The 21,322-nt window shown below is 41.7% G+C and overlaps 2 protein-coding genes across 2 annotated transcripts; one reads left to right on the top strand and one right to left on the bottom strand.

Annotated features, from left to right (window-relative positions):
• The first annotated feature begins 205 nt into the window (after nucleotides 1-205).
• LOC123161177 (serine/threonine-protein kinase STY13-like) lies at nucleotides 206-15,499 on the top strand. Its single transcript, XM_044579029.1, has 7 exons — nucleotides 206-328; nucleotides 2,860-2,983; nucleotides 3,057-3,178; nucleotides 14,331-14,527; nucleotides 14,623-14,797; nucleotides 14,989-15,123; nucleotides 15,284-15,499. The coding sequence occupies exons 1-7, from the start codon at nucleotides 206-208 to the stop codon at nucleotides 15,497-15,499; spliced, it is 1,092 nt and encodes a 363-aa protein (XP_044434964.1).
• A 1,759-nt stretch (nucleotides 15,500-17,258) lies between these two features.
• On the bottom strand, nucleotides 17,259-20,654 carry LOC123177465 (uncharacterized). The gene is made up of 4 exons (XM_044591198.1): nucleotides 20,483-20,654; nucleotides 20,119-20,261; nucleotides 19,011-19,252; nucleotides 17,259-18,008 (listed from the first exon to the last, which is right to left on the bottom strand). Exons 1-4 carry the CDS (start codon nucleotides 20,581-20,583, stop codon nucleotides 17,421-17,423), a joined length of 1,074 nt encoding a protein of 357 aa, XP_044447133.1. The 5' UTR covers nucleotides 20,584-20,654; the 3' UTR covers nucleotides 17,259-17,420.
• Nucleotides 20,655-21,322: the final 668 nt, after the last annotated feature.

Raw genomic sequence — 21,322 nt, 5'->3', positions numbered from 1 at the left:
TCATTGTTGTATCTATCACATATTTATTAAGATGCTATATTTCATACAGTGTCACAGTGGTGCATCCCTCCTGACAAGGGTTCAAATCTCTAATGTTATCTAAGGAGCTAATAAACTCGTATCTATCATTATTTTTGCATGTCTAAACTTAAATTTTTTGCAGTTGGATGAATCATTAAACTTGCTGTTCTGCCCACGAGCAAGGATGTGCGCCAAAATAGCTCGAAACTGCACGAATGCTAAAAGAGATAATAGACCTACCATAAGTGAAGTAATCTGTGATCTAGATGAGCTCGAAAGCATGATTCCAAAGTCTTTCATAAATCAGGTATGTTTGATTAAGAGTAAATTACTCCTACAGTACATTAACTCGCATTTGCAAAGCAGTTTAGTCCATTAACTTAGCAATCATATACTCAATTTTGTAAACTTGAATTTGAAGAGCAAGTGCAATGTGATATTTGCTTCTGCAACTTGACAAGCACCATGGATGAGGATGCACGCGCAGGATCAGCTTGTTGTCGGGTCCCACATTTCAGCCAGCGTAGAGTTAGCTGACGTGCGCTAGATAATTGAGTCATTGACATGTGGGCTAGCTTGTTGGCGGGTCCACATGTCAGCCATCGTAAAGTCAGCTACCGTGTGCCAGAGAATCTAGAGCGCCACGCGTGGCTTACGTTTTTGCATCTAGCCACTTATTTGCACTTACTTTGTCTACATGAGCACTCCTGGCTCGCTCTCCTTTATCACTTCTTCCTCGACTTGCCCCCTGCTTTTCATCCCTACCTATCGTGGTGCCCTCAATCCTGGCCTCCATGCCTCCATAATCCATAGCTCTCATGGATTCTCAGCAAGGTAACTCCTGATGTTGGCTATGGAAAGGTTGTGCCACCGCACCACACAAACATGGAGTGGTCAAGCCTTAGGAGCTCATCGCGTGACCATTGATGGACGACATTGAGAACCCACCACTTGAGGTCGTGGAAGACAACCAGGAAGCAGTAGGGTTCATCCTTCTACATCGGTGACCGCACGGCGTGTTCTCAGTTGTGCTTGACCACTCCATGTGTGTGTAGTGTAGTGGCAAAACCATTCTGCAGGTGACAACGCAGCTGCCTCACCGGGATCCACAACAACCACATATTAGAGTAACTTAAATAATATAGCCAACGACAGGCTATATAAGACTTTCATGCCATCAAAAGCTAACACCTGAAAGTTCTTGTCTAACAGAGTTTGCTACGGATTAGAGATGTCTTTTTTACTTTCACCTTTCCTCTTTCTTCTCGTTTACTCTTTTCGACTAGGAGCATGCATACAACCTGATTCTGGCATGAGAGCCCAATCTTTTTTCTCTTGATCTCTCTCATCCACATAAATGGAAGTGTGATGTAAATACGCTTAGGGCATCTCCAATGTTGACTGCAAATTTCTCCGGCATATGTCCATTTTATGTCTAGACGAGGTCTGCAGACATGATGCGGGAGGGATCCATCCAATGCTAATCACAAAATATTCGGTTGGAAGGAGAAAAAGTAAGTGGGCACCATGAATGTGGTGGGATGTTTGTGAATTGGTTCGAGTTGGGAGGAGAGAGATGAGAGAGGGACCATGCATATGCGGTTGGGAGGAGAGAGAGAGAGAGAGAAAAGAGGGGGACCATGCACGTAAATGGTAAAGTGCATGTCCGGATTCCGGCAAAGCTCCCTAGTTTGTCTCTTGGACACCGGAATCCGTACGCCTGGACTTCTAAACGGACATATACAGGTCCCCGTTGGATTACAAAAGTGGTCCGGACATATAGTGTAGGCATGAGGATCCGCCTTGAAAATTCCCTTATAACCTGTACTTGCTCTTATGAAGACATGATGGGTAGGGATTGCTGAAACAAGGAACGAGTCAAGGATAAAAAAGGGGGCGCGGAAGGAGTGCTCACGTAGGCCTAAGGAAAATAGGGGGCTAGTTGCAAAAATGTGAGCCCCACACGCAACCTTGTCCATGTCGTCGCATAGAAGGAATACGACCGTGAACAGAGATTGGGATGTATTTGCTTTCCAAACCCAATATTTTTTATAACAATCCTCCCTCTTTATTACTTCCTATGTCGCATAATATAAGAGCGTTTTTTACACTATTATGAGACGGAGGCAGTACATTGCAATTAGTGTGACAACAAGAGAGGAACGAGGTCATTAGGAGGGTCAACCAGGAAGCTATTACAGAACGGCCCCTTGGTCAAGTTTGCCAGCTCACGAGGAACAGTATTCGCCTCCTGGGGACAGTGAATTAAAAAGGTACAGGGAAATTCAAAAGCCAGCTGATAGCAATCATCAAATATAGCAGCAGCTGCGCCTACAGATCGACCTCCCTTGTAGAAGTGCATGTTCTAGCAATGCAACCAAAAGACCGACCTGATGGAAAAGACTAGGCAATACATTTATACGTAACACTCCCCCTCATGTGTGGCTCCTCAGGCCTAAACGTGGACCAAAAGTAGGCTGCAATTTAATTATGCTAGTCAGTTCTTGAACTCAAGACCCCTTGGCTCTGATACCATGTAGAAATGCATGCTCTAGCCAATACAATCAAAAGATCGATCTGATGGAAGAGACTAGGAAATACATTTATACGTAACATTCCTCATTCATAACAAGTTAACATAACCAAGTGTACGATTTTTGAGTCAATGGATTAAACGGCTCTACACCAGCAAGTTAATGTACTTGGTGATTTATTTACTTTTTGATGAATGTACTTTTTGTGCAAATCTATGTTCTTTTGTGAAGATATCTCTGTGCAAATTCCACCTGGACAACATTTTATACACGATTGATAGTCAATTTCCCTCTTCATGTACAGTTGACACACAAGCATGTCTACCCCTGGGAGGCTGACCCCACGAAGCTCGTAGTCCGTTACCTCATTGCTAGCGGACCCTTTGGAGACATGTACCACGGTGTCTACGACGGCCTCGAGGTCACAGGTCGGTACCATTTTCGATGCTTTTATCATGGATGTTAGTTTTAGACATCAACGCTTACCCAGTTACGTTTCAGTGAAGTTGCTTGATTGCAAGGAGGATGGTTCAAGGAGTCAAAAGGAAACAACAGTAGCAAGAGCAACTTTTTCGCAAGGAGTCTCCGTCTGGCACAAGCTTGATCACCCAAATGTAACTAAGGTACTCTTTGCCTCAACTATTCTATTTCCTTCAATTTTATTTGGTTAATTTGTTTTGCCCTCCTGACATGCATCATTTAGATCCCTACTACTAAATTAAGAAGTTGTGAATAAGCTCAGTATAAGCAACTGCAGTATCAGCCTTATGTGTTCTGTATAGTCCGTTAATTGCAATATGGAATGCACTTTCCTCTGGGCGGGAGCGGGCAAGACAATCGGCGCCAAGTGCAAGGTCAATTGGGACACTTTATGCCGGCCACTCGTGTATGCTGGTCTCGGTGTGCTCGAAACCGAGAAATTCGTAGGAGCCCTGAGATTAAGATGGCTTTGGTTTGAATGGAAGTAGTCGACCAATATTTGGGTTGGTTTGGGCAACCCTGTGATGACATGGAATACGAGCTCTTCTACGCCTTCACTTCTATCACCGTCGGCAACGGTGTGCGCATGCCTTTTTGGGACGCACCTTGGTGCAAGATCGGAATCACAAGAACATTGCACCCTCCCCTCCCCCCCACACATTTTCAAGTCATCCGCAAGAAAGAATTGGAAAATTATAGAAGCGTTGAATGATGATACTTGGGTTTTCGAAGATCAATACGACCGCCAATTTCTTGCTAGAGCACTTCCCTAATTCCACCAGCTTTGGTCTTTCCTTCATGGCTTCTAGTTGCGACATGACATTGATGATGACATTGTGTGGAAGCATACTGACAGTGGCCACTACTCCATGGAGTCTGCTACAAGGACCAGTTTCATGGCATGATCCACTCCTCGATGGAGCACACGGTTTCGAAAGCATGGCTCCGCCAAAAGTGAAGTTGTTTCCTTGGTTGGCCTCCCAGAATAGGAGGTTCGCCGAATCGTGGTCTATGCCCTCTTTGAAAGTGCGAGCAAGAAACAACCGACCAACTAATCTTCAAGTGTCAGTTCACAATTAGACTATGGGACACGAACAAGGACTGGCTTCAACTTGACTGCATTGACACCTCCGGTTGGCACATGCTTCACTCCACTAAGGAGTGGTGGATCGGTCATTCCCACTTTTCCATCCCCAATAGGAAGGCAATGGCCTCTCTTGCAATGCTAACCTCTTGGGCCATTTGGAATGAGCGTAATGCAAGGGTTTTCTGCCACAGGTCTGCCCCGCCCTCGGTTTTATTGTCCAATATCAAGAGGGAGGCAACCCTTTGGATTTCTGGTGTCTACTACGCAACCTTCTTGTAGACTCGTGTTGGTCCTCGAGGCGCAGAATTTTGTAGGACATAGCAAATTTTCCTCAAGTGGATGACCTAAGGTTTATCAATCCATGGGAGGCGTAGGATGAAGATGGTCTTTCTCAAACAACCCTGCAACCGAATAACGAAGAGTCTCTTGTGTCCCCAACACACCCAATACAATGGAAAATTGTATAGGTGCACTAGTTCGGCGAAGAGATGGTGATACAAGTGTAATATGGATGGTAGAAATATATTTTTATAATCTGAATAAATAAAAACAGCAAGGTAACTAGTAACACAAGTGAGCAAAAACGGTATTGCAATGCTTGAAAACAAGGCTTAGGGTTCATACTTTCACTAGTGCAAAGTATCTCAACAATGATAACATATTAGGATCACATAACAATCCCTTAACATGCAACAAAGAGTCACTCCAAAGTTCCTATCGCGGAGAACATAAGATGAAATTGCTTGTAGGGTACGAAACCACCTCAAAGTTATTATTTCCGATCAATCAATTGAGCTATTCCTATAAGTGTCACAAACAGCCTAGAGTTCGTAGTAAAATAACACCATATGATACATATCAATCAACCCTAATGTCACCTAGATACTCAAATGTCACCACAAGTACCCATGAGTCAAGTATACGATATGCATAAAAAAACTTCAGATTCATAATATTCAATCCAACACAAAGAACCTCAAAGAGTGCCCCAAGATTTCTACCGGAGAAACAAGGATGAAAACGTGCATCAACCCCTATGCATAGGTTACCCCAATGTCACCTCGGGAATCCACGAGTTTAGTGCCAAAACATACATCAAGTGAATCAATAGAACACTGCTACTTCTTGAGATTGCGTTGGTTTTTCCCTTGAAGAGGAAATGGTGATGCAGCAAAGTAGAGATAAGTATTTCCCTCAGTTTGAGAACCAAGTTATCAATCCAGTAGGAGAAGAACGCACGAATCACCAATACCTGCACAAACAATCAAACAACTTGCACCCAACGCGATAAAAGGGTTGTCAATCCCTTCACGGTTACTTGCAAAAGTGAGATCTTATAGAGATAGATAAACAAAAGATAAAATATATTTTTTGTTTCTTTTTTGTTTATAAATCTGAAAATAAAAGATTGCAAAATAATAGATCGGAAACTAATATGATGGAAAATAGTAGATCGGAAACTAATATGATGGAAAATAGACCCGAGGCCATAGGTTTCACTAGAGGCTTATCTCATGAAGGCAAAAAATACGGTGGGTGAACAAATTACTGTCGAACAATGGGTAGAAAAGTGCAAAGTTATGACGATATCCAAGGCAATGAGTATGCAATATAGGCATCACGTCCGTATCAAGTAGATCGACTCCTGCCTGCATCTACTACTATTACTCCACACATCGACCGACTCCTGCCTGCATCTAGAGCATTAAGTTCATAAAGAACATAGTAACACATTAAGTAAGATGACATGATGTAGAGGAATAAACTCAAGCAATATGATGTAAACCCCATCTTTTTATCCTCGATGGCAACAATACAGTACGTGCCTCGCTACCCCTACTTTGTCACTGGGTGAGGACACCGTAAGATTGAACCCAAAGCTAAGCACCTCTCTCATTGCGAGAAAACCCAATCTAGTTGGCCAAACCAAACCAATAATTCAAAGAGAAATACAAAGATACCAAATCATGCATATAAGAATTCATAGGAGATTCAATAATATTCATAGATAAGCTGATCATAAATCCACAATTCATCGGATCTCGACAAACACACCGCAAAAGAAGATTACATCGGATAGATCTCCAAGAACATCAAGGAGAACATGGTATTGTGAATCAAAGAGAGATAAGAAGCCATCTAGTTACTAGCTATGGACCCGTAGGTCTGTGGTGGACTACTCATGCTTCATCGGAAGGGCAATAGAGTTGATGTAGATGCCCTCTGTGATCAAATCCCCCTCCAACAGGATGCCGAAAAAGGCCCCTAGATGGGATCTCACGGGAACAGAAGGTTGCGGAGGTGGAAAAGTGTTTTCGTGGATGCTTCTGGTGGTTTGGGAATATTTGCAAATATATAGGCGGAAGATCTAGGTTAGGGGGTCACCGAGGGGCCCACAAGGTAGCCGGGGTGCGCCCTCCACCCTTGTTGCCGCCTCGTGGCTCTTTTGACTTGCACTCCAAGTCTCGTGGGTGTCTTTTGGTCCAAGAAAAATCATCGTGAAGTTTTATTCCGTTTGGACTCCGTTTAGTATTCCTTTTCTGCGAAGCTCAAAAACAAGGAAAAACAGAAACTGGCACTAGGCTCTAGGTTAATAGGTTGGTCCCAAAAATAATATAAAATAGCATATTAATGCATATAAAACATCCAAAATACATAATATAATAGCATGGAACAATAAAAAATTATAGATATGTTGGAGACGTATCAGACACCCCATTGTCACCACAGGTATCCCACGCAAGACATACATCCAGTGTTCTCAAATCCATAAAAGTATTCAATCCGATAATAGTGAAACCTCAAAGGTAAAACACAATTCATCACAAGAAGATAGAGAGGGAGAAACACCATATGATCCAACTATAGTAACAAAGCTCGCGGTACATCAAGATCATGCCAAATCAAGAACACGAGAGAGAGGGATCAAACACATAGCTAATGTACATACCCTCAGCCCCGAGGGTGAACTACCCCCTCCTCGTCATGGAGACCGCAGTGATGATGAAGATGGCCTCCGGTGATGGTTTCCCCCTCCGGCAAGGTGCCGGAACGGGCTCCCGATTGGTTTTTCGTGGCTACAGAGGCTTGCGGCGACGGAACTTCCGATCTAGGGTTCTTTTCGGGGGATTCCATATTTATAAGAATTTTTGGTGTCGGAAACAAGTCAGGGGGGTGCCCAAGGTGTCCAAAAGCCAGGGGCGCGCCCTAGGGGGTGGGCGCGCCTACAGGGCTTGTGGACTCCTCGTCCACTTCTTGGCCCAACTCTTGTGCTTCTGGGGTCTCTTTTGGCCAATAAAAATCATCGTAAATTTTCATCCCATTTCAAGAACTTTTATTTCTGCACAAAAAACCACACCATGGTATTTCTACTGAAAACAACGTCAGTCCGGGTTAGTTCTAATCAAATCATACCAAAACCATATAAAATTGTTGTAAACATGGCATGAATGCTTCCTAAATTATAGATACGTTGGAGACGTATCAGCATCCCCAAGCTTAATTCCTACTGGTCCTCGAGTAGGTAAATGATAAAAGAAACAATTTATGAAGTGTGAATGCTAGCATAGTGCATAAGTTTGATCAATGATAATTCCAAACACCTTTTCTAGCATCAATATATATCATAAACAGTAGCTCGTCTCATAAAACTTCTCATGATCAAGTAATCTATCTTATTGTGGCATAAATATTCAGATCCATAAGATTCAAAACAAAAGTTTAATATTGACATAAAAACAATAATACTTCAAGAATACTAATAAAGCAATCATGTCTTCTCAAAATAACATGGCCAAAGAAAGTTATCCCTACAAAATCATATAGTTTGGCTATGCTCTATCTTCAACACACAAAATATTTCATCATGCACAACCCCGGTATTGGCCAAGCAATTGTTTCATACTTTTAATGTTCTCAAGCCTTTTCAACTTTCATGCAATACATGAGCGTGAGCCATGGATATAACACTATAGGTGGAATAGAGTAGGGTGGAGGTTGTGAGGAGAAGACTAAAAGAAGGAGAAAGTCTCACATCAACTAGGCAAATTAATGGGCTATGAAGATGCCCATCAATTGATATCGATGCAAGTGAGTAGGGATTGCCATGCAATGGATGCACTAGTATAAGTGTATGAAAGCTCAAAAAGAAACTAAGTGGGTGTGCATCCAACTCACTTGCTCACGAAGACCTAGGGCAATTTGAGAAAGACCATCATTGGAATATACAAGCCAAGTTCTATAATGAAAAATTCCCACTAGTATATGAAAGTGACAAAATAGGAGACTCTCTATCATGAAGAACATGGTACTACTTTGAAGCACAAGTGCGGAAAAGGATAGTAACGTTGTCCCTTCTCTCTTTTCTCTCATTTTTTATTTTCTCTCTTCTTTTTTCTTTTTGGGCTCTTTGGCCTCTTTTTGTTTGGGGCTCTTTGGCCTCTTTTTTTTGAAGTTCGGATTTTCATCTCTACTTGTTGGAGAATCATAGCCTCCATCATCCTTTCCTCACATGGGACAATGTTCTAATAATGATGATCATGACACTTTTATTTACTTACAACTCAAGAATTACAACTCGATACTAGAACAAGTATGACTCTATATGAATGCCTCATGCATATGAGAACAATATGACAATGATGGTGTGTGTCATAACAAAACGAAACGGTGGAAGTTGCATGGCAATATATCTCGGAACGGCTATGGAAATGCCATAATAGGTAGGTAAGGTGGCTGTTTTGAGGAAAGGTATATGGTGGGTTTAATGCACCAGAGAAATTTGTGCGGTACTAGACAGGCTAGCAATGGTGAAAGGGTGAGAGTGCGTATAATCCATGGGCTCAACATTAGTCATAAAGAACTCACATACTTATTGCAAAAATTTGTTAGCCATCGAAGCAAAGTACTAATACGCATGCTCCTAGGGGAGAGGTTGGTAGGAGTTAACCATCGCGTCCTCCCGACCTCCACACAAAGGATGACAATCAAAAAAATAAATCATGCTCCGACTTCATCACATAATGGTTCACCATACGTGCATGCTACGGGAATCACAAACTTTAACACAAGTATTTCTACCAATCCACAATTGCTCACTAGCATGACTCTAATATCACCATCTTTATATCTCAAAACAAACGTGAGGAATCAAACTTCTCATATATTCAATGCTCTTATATGAAAGTATTTATTATATCCATCTTGAATACCCATCATATTAGGACTAAATTCATAACCGAAGCAAATTGCCATACTATTTTTAAGACTCTCAAAATGATATAAGTGAAGCATGAGAGTAATGACAAACTACTCCACAAAGATAATAGTGAAGATCAATGAGTAGTCAAATAATTAAGTAGCTATGTGAAGACTCTCTCTCATTTAAAAATTTCAGATCTTAAGTATTCTATTCAAACAGCAAGCAAAACAAAATAAAATGGCATTCCAAAGATAGCACATATCATGTGAAGAAGCAAAACTTAGGCTCAACCGATACTAACCGATAATTGTTGATGAAGAAAGGTGGGAGCCAACCCGGGCATCCCCAAGCTTAGATGCTTGAGACTTCTTTAAATATTAAGTAGGGATGCCTTGGGAATCCCCAAGCTTGAGCTCTTGTGTCTCCTTAATTCTTCTTATGTCACGGTTTCCCTGAATCTCAAAAACTTCATGCACACAAAACTCAACAAGAACTCGTGAGATAAGTTAGTATAAATCCATGCAAAACCTTATCATTCTCTACTATAGACAATCACTAAAATTATAATTTGAAATTACATACTAAATGCCTCTGCATATTTAATACTCCCATCCTCGAATGGAATCATTAAACAAGCAAACATATGCAAACAGTGCAATCATAACAGCAATCTGTCTAAACAGAATAGTCTGTAAAGGATAAAGGAAGATCCATACTTATTTAACTAAAAAAATTCTGAAAATTACCACACTGTAGAGAATTTATCATTGCATGTTGTGTCAAAATTTCAAGCTTTTGTCACATTCTGACTTTTCTAGGGAATTTTTGCAATAGTGACAAACTTTCTGTTTTGAAACAGCAACTCATATACTTGCAAATTGTGCATGATGAAGGCTATCCTTGAATATTTTATTGAAATAAAAGATACAAAACCTTATTCTAAATAAAAGCAAGAAAATCTAAACAAAAGAAATTGACGCTCCAAGCAAAACACATATCATGTGACGAATAAAAATATAGCTCCAAGTAAGGTTACCAATAATGTTGGAGACGAAAGAGGGGATGCCTTCCGGGGCATCCCCGAGCTTAGTTGCTTGGATATTCCTTGAATATTATCTTGGGGTGCCTTGGGCATCCCCAAGCTTAGGTTCTTGTCACTCCTTATTCTCTTCATATTGATATCTCACCCAAAACATGAAAACTTCAATCACACAAAACTTAACGGAACTTCGTGAGATATAGGTTAGTATGATAAAGACAAATCATCCACTTTGGTACTGTCAAAGACAAGATTCATAATTGTTTCCACATAACGGCTACTGTACTTTATCACTTCCACAATTTATATCACTTAATATAATCTATGGAAACACTAAAACAAGCAAACTATGCGTTGAAAACAGAATTTGTCAAAAACAGAACAATCTGAAACTCCATAGTTCTAAAACTGCATACTTCTGAAACTCCAAAAATTTCTGAAAAATTATGAAAACATAGAGAATTTTTATACAAATCATTTAAAAAAATCATATCAAAAGCACGTTCTAGTGAATTTTCAAAATTCCTGGACTAAGAGGAGAAGTTTCTGTTTTTGCACAGAATCAAGTCAACTATCATCCAGACTATCCCAAAGGATTTACTTGGCACTTTATCGAAACAAAAACTATAAAACATGATTAATACAATATCTTAATCATGTGAACACACAAAAACAGTAGGGGTAAATGTTGGGTTGTCCCCCGACAAGCGCTTTTCTTTAATGCCTTTTTAGCTAGGCATGATGATTTCAATGATGCTCACACAGAAGATAAGAATTGAAACACAAATAAAGCATCATGAAGCATATGACTAGCACATTTAATACTAACCCACTGCCTATGCTTAGGGATTTTGTGAGCAAACAATTTATGAGAACAAGAATCAACTAGCATAGAAAGGCAAAACAAGCATAACTTCAAAACTTTCAACACATAGAGAGGAAACTGGATATTATTGAGATATGTAAAAGCATATGTTCCTCTCTCTAAATAATTTTCTATGGCATCATGAATGAATTCAACAATATAACTATCACATAAAGCATTCTTTTTATGATCCACAAGCATAGAATTTTTAATACTCTCCACATAAGCAAATTTATTCTCGTGAATAGTAGTGGGAGCAAACTCAACAAAATAACTATCATGAGATACTTGATTGACATAATCAAATTGAACATTAAAATCATAATGACAGGTTTCATGGATATCATTACTCTTTATTGCGTACATATCATCACAATAATCATCATAGATAGCAACTTTGTTCTCATAGTCAATTGAAACCTCTTCCAAAATAGTGGATTCATCACTAAATAAAGTCATGACCTCTCCAAACCCACTTTTATCAACATAATCATCATAAATAGGAGGGATGCTATCATCATAATAAATTTGCTCATCAAAACTTGGGGGGGGGGAGGCAAAAAAGATCATATTCATAAACATAGCATCCCCAAGCTTGTAGCTTTGCATATCATAGCATCATGGATACTCAAAGAATTCATACTAACAACATTGCAATCATGATCATCATTCAAATATTTAGTGCCAAACATTTTATTGACTTCTTCTTCTAACAATTGAGCACAATTTTCCTTTCCATCATTTTCACGCAAGGCATTAAAAAGATGAAGCATATGAGGCAACCTCAGTTCCATTTTTTTAGTTTTCTTTTATAACTAGTGATAAAACAAGAAACTAAAAGATTCAATTGCAAGATCTAAAGATATACCTTCAATCACTCACCTCCTCGGCAACGGCGCCAGAAAAGAGCTTGATGTCTATTAAGCAATCTTCTTATTGTAGACTCGTGTTGGGCCTCCAAGCGCAGAGTTTTGTAGGACAGTAGCAAATTTCTCTCAAGTGGATGACCTAAGGTTTATCAATCCGTGGGAGGCGTAGGATGAAGATGGTCTCTCTCAAACAACCCTACAACCGAATAACAAAGAGTCCCTTGTGTCCCCAACACACCCAAGACAATGGCAAATTGTATAGGTGCACTAGTTCAGCGAAGAGATGGTGATACAAGTGTAATATGGATGGTAGAAATATATTTTTATAATCTGAATCAATAAAAACATCAAGGTAACTAGTAACAAAAGTAAGAAAAAATGGTATTGCAATGCTTGAAAACAAGGTCTAGGGTTCATACTTTCACTAGTGCAAAGTCTCTCAACAATGATAACATATTTGGATCACATAACAATCCCTCAACGTGCAACAAAGAGTCACTCCAAAGTTCCTATCACGGAGAACATAAGATGAATTTCTTGTAGGGTACGAAACCACCTCAAAGTTATTATTTCCGATCAATCCATTGAGCTATTCCTATAAGTGTCACAAACAGCCCTAGAGTTCGTAGTAAAATAACACCATATGATACACATCAATCAATCCTAATGTCACCTAGATACTCCAATGTCACCACAAGTATCCGTGGGTCAAATATACGATATGCATCAAACAACTTCAGATTCATAATATTCAATCCAACACAAAGAACCTCAAAGAGTGCCCAAGATTTCTATCGGAGAAACAAGGATGACAACGCCCTATGCATAGATTACCCCAATGTCACCTCGGGAATCCGTGAGTTAAGTGCCAAAACATACATCAAGTGAATCAATAGAACACCCCATTGTCACCACGGGTATCCCACGCAAGACATACATCAAGTGTTCTCAAATCCATAAAAATATTCAATCCGATAATAGTGAAACCTCAAAGGTAAAACTCAATTCATCACAAGAAGATAGAGGGAGAGAAACACCATATGATCCAACTATAGTAACAAAGCTCATGGTACATCAAGATCGTGCCAAATCAAGAACACAAGAGAGAGGGAACAAACACATAGCTACTGGTACATACCCTCAAACCTGAGGGTGAACTACTCCCTCCTCGTCATGGAAACCGCCGGGAGGATGAAGATGGCCTCCGGTGATGGTTTCCCCCTCCGGCAGGGTGCCGGAACGGGCTCCCGGTTGGTTTTTTTGTGGCTACAAAGGCTTGCGGCGGTGGAACTTCCAATCTAGGGTTGTTTTAGGGGTTTTCGTATTTATAAGATTTTTTGGCGTCGGAAACAAGTCAGGGGGGTGCCCGAGGTGTCCACAAGCCAGGGGGCTCGCCCTAGGGGGGTGGGCGCGCCTAGAGGGCTTGTGGACTCCTCGTCCACTTCTTGGCCCAGCTCTTGTGCTTCGGGGGTCTATTTTGGTCCATAAAAAATCATCGTAAATTTTCATCCCATTTCGAGAACTTTTATTTCTGCACAAAAAACGACACCATGGTAGTTCTGCTGAAAACAACGTCAGTCCGGGTTAGTTCTAATCAAATCATAGCAAAACCATATAAAATTATTGTAAATATGGCATGAATACTTTATAAATTATAGATACGTTGAAGACGTATCTATTACCGCGGGGGCAACGAAGTTGCGATTAATCATGTCGGGAGAGTAAAACATTTGTACCATGGGGTGTGTTGTAACACAAATAAACTCTCTTCTCCTTCTCAATTAATATATCTTTTGCCTCGGTTTAATTTTTTGCAATATATCATCATTAAAGCAGGCCAACATTAAGTTTTCGTAAAAAAATGTTAACACGTGGCATTGCTTTCGCTTCTCAGCTGTCAATTGGCATACTGTTATGCATTTTATTTCTTGCATAAATGCTATATCTGAGTTGAAGCTATATACCTCTGTATTATTATCAGTCTCCTGCCTTATCTCTAGGAGAGGCTTCTCGTCCTCGGAGTCTGTACTCCTATATATACCCCGTGAGGCTCAATACAACATCCAACACATTATGTCAATCCTCTCTCTCTCTCTCTCTCTCTCTCTCTCTCTCTCTCTCTCTCTCTCTCTCTCTCTCTCTCTCTCTATCCCTTGTAACACCTGACAAGTATTACCCTCTGCCATATCAAACATGAAAAATTGCCCTAACAGCAGTTTCGGTTTTTCTTCACAGCTTGTAGGGGCTATAATGGATGCTAGAGATCTGAATATTAAGGCAGCAGGTGCAGATTTTGTCATGACAAATGATGCACGCTGTGTTGTTGTGGAGTATGTTGCTGGAGGCACACTAAAAACATTTCTGATACAGAACAGGAGAAGGAAGTTAGCTTTTAAAGTCGTGGTCCAAATAGCTCTCGACCTTGCGAGAGGGTAAGTAGTTACTGCATTCCCGTAAGTCTCAATATTCTATTTTTGGACTCCATTCTTATAGATTTGGGAAATACTGACCTTTTGATGTTTGACAGATTAAGCTATCTTCACTCAATGAAAATTGTGCACCGTGATGTGAAGCCTGAGAACATGCTTCTTGACAAATCAGGCACCGTAAAAATTGAGGATTTTGGTGTTGCTCGCATTGAGCCTAGAAACCCCAACGATATGACAAGAGAAACAGGCACCCTTGGTTACATGGCACCTGAGGTATCTGTTCTTGGACGGTGACTAGTCTCACGGTGTCCTGATAGTTTCTCTTGTACTCCTTGCATGACAATCTTATCTAATTCCATCCCAAATTAACCTAACACGCAAAAATAAAAATCTAATACAGTTTGAGATTTTCCCCATCAAACAACACCTTGCATGTTACATGCCTTAATTATGTTGACGTGCAGGTTCTCAACGGCCATCCTTACAACAGGAAATGTGACGTTTACAGCTACGGGATTTGCCTATCGGAGATATACTGCTGCGATGCGCTGCACCCAGATCTGAGCTACTCGGAGATGATAGCCGCTGCCGTCTCTCAGGTAGTAGAACTCTGCAATTCACCTACTCCCTCCGTCTAATACATCCTTATCTAGATAAATGTAAGACAAACTTTTTGAGACGGAGGGAGTACTTTTTATTTTTCTTATGATCTATGAACATGAGGCTATACTTGGCAATATATACAAATTTGATTTCCAGAACCTGAGGCCGGAGATCCCGCGGTGCTGCCCGAGCGCCTTTGGGAACGTGATGAAGCGGTGCTGGGACGCGAACCCGGACAAGCGGCCGGAGATGGCGGAGGTGGTGACGATGCTGGAGGCGATCGACACGTCCAAGGGCGGGGGCATGATCCCCGTGGACCAGGCGCGGGGCATCGGGTGCCTCTCCTGCCTCAGGCCGCGCAGGGGCCCCTGACTCAATGCACGCATGGATCACGCGGCGAAGTGGATGTAGCGTCCTTTCTGCAATGCAGGCCGAGCCCTGGATCTCGCGTTGGTTGATTGCATTTGCTTTAGTTTCAAACAAGGTAAGCAAACCGGTTGATGGAGCTTCGCTGGTGTGACCCTTGGTTTGGCTGCCCGTGTCTCTGCCCCATGTGCTGCTTATCGATGAAGAACAGGCTCGCTCGTTGGTCTATGCTTTTTCTGTGCTGACATCTCATCCTGGTCTGCTAATTGTCGGCTTGAGCCATCGTACAAGTGCTAGTATTCCTGAGGCTTCATGACCTGAAACTAGAATTACTAGTAAACAAGGTGCCGTACATGACAAGATCACCTACTTGATGAGTTGACCTGGAAGGATTTTAAAATGAAAAATCCACTGAAAAACGAGGTGTTGTGTCTGTCCTGTGCGTTACAAGATTACGCACTTAATGAGTTGACCTGGCAGGATTTAAAAAATGCTGAAAAAGATGGTTTGATGTTGCCAGTGGTGCTCACTGCTCTTCTCGGACCTCATCTTTAGTCTGCTGCATTTGATGATTTGAATTGACCGGATGATCAATCAGCGTCAGTGCACTGCGTTCTCATCCATAATACGTAGTAATGAAGCACCATCCTCTACAAGAACAAGATCACACTCACCTCAAATGGACCACAAGGACCAGGTCGACGGTCACGAGATATCTCAGCACCATTGACGATTTAAAAGAAAAACATTTCTGATTTGCTAACTGGCCAAGAAGCGGACTTGTGGTTACAGGATGCCCTCGAGAATCTCCTACGCCATTTGGATATGGATTGTAAACCTATTCATTAATCAATAAAGCTCCCAATCTTTACGCAAAAAAGAAAGGAGGCGGAGTTGTTTATGTAGACAAACAAGGCAGGCAGCTGTAAGATTCTCCGTTGCAACGAGCGCACAGATCGATAATCCTGGCGGCCTGCTAATCTAACGACACCCTTTCATTTGATTTCTGGATCGAGGCAGCAAGAAAGAAAGATGCGTAGGTAGATTCGCTGCGTCTTCCTCGGCTAGCTTAAGCAGAGCTATGTGCTACTAGTACAAGAGTGTGTGACCAAGGCTGGCAGGAAGATTCCTCGGCTTCCTCCTTCCTTCCTCTTGTCCATGGACGGACGGCCGCCCATCTTTTGTCCTTCCAAGCTGTCACACGGTATGTGCAGAGCGGAATGAACAATAACGAAAATACGATAGTCCAAGAGCGGAAATACAGTGCCAGTGCAACCTTAAAATGCCCGCGAGGGCAAAGCCGACCAGGTCACATTCACTGGGACAACACGCAGTCTTCATATTCTGACGAACAGCAAAACAGAAAAAACCATGCTTGTTTGCCTTGAAGACCAAGTGACACTTCCACTTTGGGGCCCAACCTTCAACTCCAACTCCATCCAAGACGCTATCACTACAACAACCAAGTCCAACGTCAACGGCGAAGATCTGGATCTCCTTATACAAAGTACCCGCCCGAGGTGCAAATCCAATCCGCTTCATGCTTCTGATACTACGACCATGTCCTCAAGGGCCGATGCAGTCATGTTGACCACTGCAAGGTCTTTGTGGATGCGACCCCGTGGCCGGTTCAGCAGGTCCTTGCAACATATCATCGGTGCGCCGTTGATCAACTATAGGTCTTGCTTCGCCTGTCTTGATCCTCATGCCATATTCAACCACGATGTTGCCACGCAGATCTATCGCTTGCTTACGGACACTATTATTGTTCCATAGATATTTCATATAAAAATAACAAATATATCCCCAGCAAAATGCTTCCCTTATGATCATATTTCGCTTGTACTAATACGCACTTAACGGGGATATTGTACAATTGATGAAAAGGAGCTAGAGTGTCAAGTTATGTGGATTTTCACATCTAGCTTCAGTTCTTGGACCGCCGGTGTAAGCTCGGTGCCCGCAAAGGCAAAGACGACCATGTCACCTTCACTGAGAACAATGCAAAATCCATCTTCATATTCCGACAAGAAACCCCATGGTTGTTCGCCATGAAGGCAAACTGACACCGCGCCGACTCCGGTGCCACCTTGAATTCCAACTTCATCCAATACCTTATAGCTACAGCCAGCACAAACCTTTTTAATTTCAACCCATGTGCCTCGCTGCCGACGACGCCGTCGAAGATTGGGATCTCCTCATCCACACCGCCAATGAAACACCCGAGGCGCAGAGCGAAGCCGCTCCGCACTTCCGATATGACGACTTCCACGGTCGCCTCAACCGCGTCATCAAGAGCCGACGCAGTGAGGTCTATTGCGCCGTGGTCGCCATGGATACGACGCGTAAACGCCCGACAATCCTGCAGGTCCTTGTGGCGTATCATTGATGCACCATCCATCAGCTGTAGGTCATGCTTTACTTCTTCTGTCTTGATCCTCATGTCGTATTCGACTACAATGTTGCCACTCAGATCTATCCCTCTCTTCGGGCCGATCATGCTGATGGAAGAACCCTACGAAATAAATGTTATTATTGTTTAGTAGCTCTTCATATGAAAGTGAGAAATATCTCGATCCAAAAGTTTCCCTTGTACTAATATATACTTCAAAGGGATATTTTACACTTGATGACCATGATGTTTGTCATCTGTTGAGCTGAATGGTTACAAGGTGCATAACGGTGTTAAGAGATGGGAAATGCCCCCATTCCCTACCTTGTTTGGTTTTGTTTCAAATCCCAAATATTTGATTTCATAAGCATGTCCAAGTGAGAAGAGAAAAATAGAAAAACCTATGCTATGCATCTTCACATGCATATAAACAGAAGACAGTCAAATTTGTGTGGCTTGCAGAGTAGTAAAGAAGGGTCCAAAACAATTCTGTCTTATTTTCCATTTGGAACACACTTACTTCCATAAAATATTGTTTTTGAGGGTCACTTAGTTGCACAATTTTGAACCGTTTCCATGGTAAATCATGAATTCACAATGTAAGACTTTGTACAGATTAGTCAATCTGAAGCATATACAATGACATCATACAAGAGATTAAGTGGTTTGTAGCACGCTATCAAGAATATGTATAATCCAGTCCATAAGTTCTATGCATGCGACAATGCAAAATGAAAAACAGTAATTTGAAATGAGGAATTAAATAACTTAACCCTTTCAAGTATTTTGGTTTGTCTGATTAACCCCCTCATGTAAAAAAAGTATTGGACGCTCGAAGTATCATTTCCTAGGCACAATTTGGGAGATTGCTTTGCCCAAGTGGGCAATAATTCAAAAACCACGTCAGAAACTGCACCTAGAGATGAAGACAGTATTGAATACTTTAAAGAGAAGATGAATGCATGGTTCAGCCTAGAGTTTCAATCAAGTAATCAAATCTTTGACGAACCCTTTTCAACTACTTAGAACTTTGTTTAATGCTCAATTTACAAGCCTTGGTCTAAGCAGAACAAACACAATGGGGTAAGGTAGGCTTAAAAAAATACAGATAATTATGATACACACCTGTTCCACGCTGATGGGATCATCTCTACGGAAATTGACGACATAATTAAGCAATAGGTCCAAATGATCTCGCACTGCTATGTATCCATACAACTGTATTGGCCTATCATCGGTAGGAGTTTTAGCCAGCTTTAAAGAGAAAATTTGGAACATGCGGCTAGGTGGATGACGCTTACAATATCCACTGCCAATGTCAATGAGGCAACCTGCGGGATCTGTTAACGTCATTGCCTCCAACCAAGCTTCACATAAAAATACAAGTTATATTTGAAATAAATATTAAATAGTACTACCCATGCAGAAAGTAAACACACGCCTTAATGTTCCATGGTCAATTAATCATATTTTTTTTCATCCAAGTGAAAACTATCTTTTTTTTTTGCGGGGAAAGTGAAAACTATCTATATTGCTCAAAAAAAGTCTATTGTTTGTTGCTAAAAAAGTGGAAACTATCTACGTTCTCTTTTACCTGAAATTTTACTCTGAATTTGTTATCAACAAGTAAAACACAATGAAGAGAGAGAGAGAGAGAGAGAGAGAGAGAGAGAGAGAGAGTCCATTTTACTCTCCTCGGGTATTTCATATAACTCACTAAAATACTTCTCGACTGACTACAAAAACATGTTATTTCAGCCCCTTATAAAAGTCTTGTTTTGTTTCTCTCTTTCTAGAAATCCTATTTTGATTTCATATTTTTTCACGATGATAAATAATCATAAGGATGTTACAAAATGTTCTCATGATTTTCCACGATTACTTGCATAGGTGATTAACAGTTGGGATACAAAATACATGGTAGAAAGAATGAGAAGGTATGAACAAATTACATGCATAGGGCATGATCACAAAATCTGAACCAAAAGCTTAGGAGAGGCAAATGAGATAAACATCATAATTGGATGAACTGAACCTATTCTAGTAAAAAGCACAACTCGAAGCAGGGAGGACAGCGAAATAATTCAGACTTAAGTTGACAACCAAAAACTTTACCGGAGCTCATATGCAATGAACCGTGCAATATCGGTTGATCCTAGAGCATGAACAATGTCATAGAGTAGTAGTAAGAAACGAAAAGAAATAGGAAAGAGGGATATCATCGATCCCATACTCTCGTTACGGTGGGCGATGCGATAGATTTGCTTCCACGCATGAGTGCGCTTGTATATAGAACCGTCACGGTGGCTGCTCTTCCGAAGTACGTCCATTGGGGCTACACCGTCCTCCGAGGGGCCCCGAGATCCACGGCGAGATCTACGGCAACATGGCACACGAATAAGATGGGATCATTAATTAATTATCAGGATATATTTGGGATGATTAACTGAATCATATTTCTTGTCGGTATTTTCCACTGTTTTACTATGCGATTCCTCTCTAGAAGTCTAGATCCAAAACTATATCAACCAAGTAGGGGTTATACCAATAAAACTTTGGCGCGAGAAGAAGAGGAGGAGGAGGAAATTAAAACCCACCGGGAGAGACGACGGGCGGGTGGACTGGGAGGCGGGAGAAGTCGTCGTCGCGAGAGGACGGAAGAGAGGGATGGCGACGAGAGAGAGGAGATGCCACGCATCGTCGGGGCAGGGCAACGTCAGTCGTCGGGGGAGACGGAGGATCGATCGAGCGGGGCGGAGCGGTTTGCCGTTTGAGCAGGCGGCCCACGCCAAGTTTTGTAGTACGAGTAGTAATCTGTAGCTAGTTTTGCATTGCAGGCCCCACAACCAAGTAAACGTGTGATCAAGCGAATTACTCCAGCATAAAAACAGAAAACGTACAATAATAGGTTGACCTGGCAGCATAAAAATAGGCGGAGACATCATTGGCGACGGTGCGCTGCTCTGTTGCCGGTGCTCACTGCATTTCATGATCCGCAACGACCGAACGTACGTAGTTTCCATGCAAATCGATGGGCCATGGCTAACCAATCATGAGACGACATTATTCCAGCACAATCATCATATAATTTCTGATTGGTTTAATTTGTTGGCAGCAGATCAGATCTGGAACCGTGTATGTTTATGTAGATGCATGAGCATGACCGACCCATATGCCGGTGGCGGTGGGTGATTAGATTAGATTATTAGATGCTAATAGGACAGCTGTAGGATTCTCATTTCTCTGCTGCTGCTGCTGCTGCTGACGATCTTGACCTGCCTGCTAGCTTTCTTCTAGTCTAGGCTCTGCCTCTGGCCGGGTGGGTGGATTCCGTGCATCTTCCGCCTGGTTGCGCTAGCTGGTGCCGAGCAGCTAGGAGGCAGTGTAACCAACGAACGTACGGCTGATAGAAAATTCAGCCCCTGCTTTCCTTCCAT

Source organism: Triticum aestivum, chromosome 1D (assembly GCF_018294505.1).
Source record: "Triticum aestivum cultivar Chinese Spring chromosome 1D, IWGSC CS RefSeq v2.1, whole genome shotgun sequence".
NCBI classification, from domain to species: domain Eukaryota; kingdom Viridiplantae; phylum Streptophyta; class Magnoliopsida; order Poales; family Poaceae; genus Triticum; species Triticum aestivum.
This window is presented reverse-complemented; position numbering and strand designations above follow the sequence as displayed.

What these genes read in the sequence shown, in the direction of transcription:
- LOC123177465 (XM_044591198.1), bottom strand. Translation starts at nt 20,583, where the DNA reads ATGCGTGGCATCTCCTCTCTCTCGTCGCCATCCCTCTCTTCCGTCCTC. An exon ending in CCCGCCCGTCGTCTCTCCCG is followed by an intron (nt 20,262 to 20,482) that starts GTGGGTTTTAAT and finishes ATGTTGCCGTAG; the next exon opens with ATCTCGCCGTGGATCTCGGG. An exon ending in ATCCCATCAGCGTGGAACAG is followed by an intron (nt 18,009 to 19,010) that starts GTGTGTATCATA and finishes TTTATTTCGTAG; the next exon opens with GGTTCTTCCATCAGCATGAT.
- LOC123161177 (XM_044579029.1), top strand. Translation starts at nt 206, where the DNA reads ATGTGCGCCAAAATAGCTCGAAACTGCACGAATGCTAAAAGAGATAAT. An exon ending in GCTCTCGACCTTGCGAGAGG is followed by an intron (nt 14,528 to 14,622) that starts GTAAGTAGTTAC and finishes GATGTTTGACAG; the next exon opens with ATTAAGCTATCTTCACTCAA. An exon ending in TAGCCGCTGCCGTCTCTCAG is followed by an intron (nt 15,124 to 15,283) that starts GTAGTAGAACTC and finishes TTTGATTTCCAG; the next exon opens with AACCTGAGGCCGGAGATCCC.